The 4,301-nt window shown below is 53.4% G+C and overlaps 1 protein-coding gene across 1 annotated transcript in view; it reads right to left on the bottom strand.

The window, feature by feature from the left end:
• Window positions 1-2,779: 2,779 nt before the first annotated feature.
• Window positions 2,780-4,301, bottom strand: part of LOC104525724 (twist-related protein 2) — a 2,509-nt gene continuing 987 nt past the window's right edge. The window contains exon 2 of the mRNA XM_010168992.1: window positions 2,780-3,265. Coding sequence (XP_010167294.1) covers window positions 2,780-3,265 — 486 coding nt within the window. The remainder of the gene's footprint in view (window positions 3,266-4,301) is intronic.

Raw genomic sequence — 4,301 nt, 5'->3', positions numbered from 1 at the left:
CAGGTTGGCACAGAGCAGATGCTGATCTAGTCAGGTGAAGGATGCTTTGCTGCCAGGCAAGAACCGGAGCCGCTCGGGATGAATATTAACCAGCAGTGATGAGAGGACCACGCTCATAGGACATGAGGGATTTTTCCACGGAGGCTTTTTCATTTAGCAGAGAGGTCTTTAAGATCATTAAAGGTCTTTAATTCCTCTGTTTATCATGGGAACACAATTCCTGCCAAGCACTCGGCTTAAATAAACAGGTCTACAAGTCAATGACCGGACGCTGAGCTGCACATCAGCCCGCACACGCAACCGGGAGCAGAAACACGTGTGCTGAGAGTCTGGGGGTGATGGGGAGGGGTCTCAAAACCCCACATCTCCCACCTCCCCAAGGTGAAAATGCCTTTAGCTGGGCTTTAATGAGGTGCAGAGCTCATCAGCGTGGACTTCATCAGCACAGCACAACGCTGGAGCTCTTAAAAACCATCCACCAAAACATGCCGCGCTCTCGCCGGGCTGGTTCCACGTCTCCTGCAAAGCCAGGAGTGGGGCAGAGCCATCCCCAGCACTTCCCAAAAACAGGATAACCCAGGAGACATGGGAAAACTCCCAGGGCTGCAAATTGTGATGCCCCGAAGAAGATGAGGGAAGTTCATGGGCTTGCTTTGCTCGGGGGGGGGGTCAGCATCCTGACTGTCCCTGGCAGCTTTTTGGCTTCTTGAAGTGAAAAAAAAATAACCAGAGATTTTGCTTCAGGACATCCCAAAGGAGAAAGTGTCCCCAGTGTCACCTGGACACGGCTACAGGGCAGTGGTCCTGCCTCCAGCAAGGACAACCTTTCCTTTTTTTCATATTTCCAATATATAAAAATCATTTTTTAAACACCCAGGTCTGCCCCAAGTGATTGAAATCTATACCCAGATTTAGAAAATAAACAGCTTTTGTGATGGTGAGAAAAGATCTTGGCAAGGTCTGCAGGAAAACCAGCGTTTCGAGGTGGGACATCCCTAAATGAAACCTCCTGGGAGCTGGACGACACCTTTAGCCGGTGGCTGCACCTATTTCTGTGAATCTGCCCTGAAATTCAGGGCTGTACGTGGCAAAAACCAAAGGCAGGAGGGTCAGTGATGCTCAGGAGGGGCCACCAGCCATGGCAGAGTGTCCCCATCACTTGGGCCACTTGGTAGGAATTTGTTGTGGTTTATTTTGTCTCAGAAAGGCCACTCTCCTCCCTTCCCTGCACCCTCTGGCTTTCAAAGTACAAGAGCAGGGTGGAGAACAGGATTTTTTTTGTGCTGAAGGCAAAGGCACTGAGAACCCATCGTCCTCACCAGGCTGTGCCCGTGCTGAGGAGGTGACCGGTGCTGTCACATCGGGCTGTGCCATCGACCAGCCCCTGCCCCAGCCAGGGCTCAGCGTGGCTTTAATTAGGGTCTTGCACCCACTCAGCGCTTCTCATCGCGGGGTCTGGACTCTCTCGTGTTCTAAATACAGACACACAGGACACACAGGTCCCGGCACTGAATCGGGGCCACAGTAGGACCAGCCAGGAGGAGAAATGGCACATGAGGAGGGTGCATGAGGTTGACCCCAACTGCTGGCAGAAAATAAGATTAAAAGGGTTTTCCATGTTATAGCCCTTAGTGGTGGGTGCAAGAAAAATAGGAGTCCTTCCAGAGTTGGCTTCCCCAGCGGTTTCTCTGCCAACACAAGGCAGGGATTGAGGAGTCTGTGCCCGAGGAAAGCCAGAAGATCTTGTTTTGGGGACAAGACTTCTGTCCTTGGGGACAGAGAACTGGGCTGGTCTCCTGTGAAGTATCCCTGAAGTTCACAGCTTGGGAATGTCCTTCAGAGCTTTCTGCTCATGGGCTGTAGGAAATGTTAGCTCGTATCTGAACCCTCCCATTCCCCCTTTCTCCCAACCCAACCCTCAAGCACTGAAAACAGGATTATTGAAAGCACTGAAAATTAAATTATTTAAAGCACTGAAAATGGAATCATTCCCCTCTCCTCTCAGCAGCTTGAGGTGGTGGAAAGGATGCTCAGGTGGTGGCTGGATGGTGCTGAGTACATCAAACAAGGGGCTGAGGTACAGGGAACCAGCAAACCTCGCTGTCCCGGTGTCCTCACTCGATGTTTTATTCCCTGTGCTGTAGGGATCCCTACAGATCCAAAGGGATTATGGATCCCACCTCATCTGCAGAGCTTTAGGAGACGGATCCGAGGAAGCCTGGCAGGCTGGAGGCTCCAAGGCTACCAATGGCTTTGGGGAACGGCTGCTGAATTTCACCCCGGGTGACAAGGACAAGGCTGGGCACTTTGGATGGTGGGACCAAGAGCAGCCGGTGGCCGATGGCCACGGGGCTACTGCTGGGCTCGCTCGTGTGGCTTTGACACCTTGGTAACCCACGCACATTGAGGAGGGTGTCTGCTGATTTATGTGCCCTCCCGGGTTACTGTGGGAGGATAAATCAGATTTTTAAGCTCTGGTTTTAAACCTTTCACGAGGCTGCCCCAGAGCAGACCCCGCTAAATGAGATCAGTGGCTTTAGGGCTCCATTGCTTGACCCCCTACAACGTTCTCCCGGCCCCGGTGAGGTTGGGAATCACCATCTCCTCCAACTGCCAGCGTCTGGGGTTCGTTAAAGCAAATCGTTTGCATGTGGAGCGCGAGGAGGGGACGGCTGCGGTGCCTTTACCCCGCGGGACCAAGCTGGGGAGTTGGGTGGAGGATGGAGGAGCAAGGGACGTGCAGAGGTGTCGGCGGGGAGGTGGAGATACATACCCCGGCTCAGTGGGATGCGGACATGGACCAAGCCCCTTCCATCCTCCAGACGGAGAAGGCGTAGCTGAGCCTCTCGTGGGCCAGGTAGTTGCAGCTGGTGATCTTGTGGTCCAGCTCATCGCTCTGCAGGACCTGGTACAAGAAGTCTATGTAACGAGCGGCCAGCTTGAGGGTTTGGATCTTGCTCAGCTTGTCGGAGGGGAGCGTGGGGATGATTTTGCGCAGCTCGGCGAAGGCGTCGTTGAGCGACTGGGTCCGTTGGCGTTCCCGCACGTTGGCGATCACGCGCTGCGTGTGCACGTCCTCGAAGGATTGCGGGATGGGGCTGCGCTTGCTCCGCTTGCCCTGCGGCGAGGGGACACCGCAGTCCTCTGTGGCTTTGCCACCCTGGCCACGTTTACGGAGACATTTCTTGTGCAGCCTCTCACCTTCCTCCTCGCTGGTGACCAGGCTGCCTTCGGGGGAGTCCGGGCACATGCTTTCCTCTTTCATCTTCTCAGCACCTCACAGGTGAAGAGCTCTGGGGTCTCACGAGACGCAACGGCCACAGCACATGGGCAAGTTGGCCTGGAGAGGAGCCAGTGCCCGCTCAAGAGGTGCAGCCTGGACCATGGACCCTTCAGCCTCCCCAAATTTCCCAAGCCTTGCGGAGCCCTCCAAGGAGCTGGGTTGGTTTTTCCTTTGGGCTACGGAGAGGAGGGCGTTGGAATAACTTTGGGGAAGGGCTCTCGCTGATAGGGCGAGGAGGACCGTGGGCGGACCAGGCACAGACCAATGCAGCCGTGCAAGGTAACGCAAACATCAGTGGAGCTTATGGGTTCCAGATTTCCTCCCTCCCTCCTCCACCAACACCCCCAAGCCCTCCGGCACAGATGCTCCTGCCTGCTGCCCGGATGTCAGGGGACATTGCCTATGCTAATGTGAGCACCAGCCATGGAGTTCAGGGGAGGCTGGTTTGGTTTTAAGTCTTTTTCTTTTTCTTTTTCTTTTTTTTTTTTTACTTTTTTAAGCCCAGTTGACCCTGCAAAGACTGGCCAGAAACATTCATTTGTCCATTTTGGAACAGGAGACTTTTATCTATGAGAGATTCAAGTGGAAATGTGGAACGATGGATGTTTCAATGAGCAACACAGGCATTCTCAGAATCCAAAGGAAGAAGCAAACATCACAGGTATCCACACTGCTCTTGAACAACGGCATAATTCACAATGAACTTGAGTTTGCATCCATTTGTCCATCCATCCATCCATCCATCCATCCATCCATCCATCCATCCATCCGTCCCTCTTCCTCCATCTACATTTCTGGTGGTCTACAAGACCCCTCATTACACAGATGGAAGCCAATACTCATCCACCATCGTATTCCTCTCAAATAAATTTGGCAGCTCTTGCAAATAGGGAGGGTACAGCAGCTCCAGATCCTGTTCCTGGCTGGATCCACAGTCAGTTCAGCTCCTGATTTCCCCAGGAAATCAAGCACCGTAGGCAGTATCGCTTCCTTACGCCGCTCCTGAGCTTGCCTACAA

Source organism: Antrostomus carolinensis, unplaced genomic scaffold, assembly GCF_000700745.2.
Source record: "Antrostomus carolinensis isolate BGI_N321 unplaced genomic scaffold, ASM70074v2 scaffold6320, whole genome shotgun sequence".
Classification (NCBI taxonomy): domain Eukaryota; kingdom Metazoa; phylum Chordata; class Aves; order Caprimulgiformes; family Caprimulgidae; genus Antrostomus; species Antrostomus carolinensis.
This window is presented reverse-complemented; position numbering and strand designations above follow the sequence as displayed.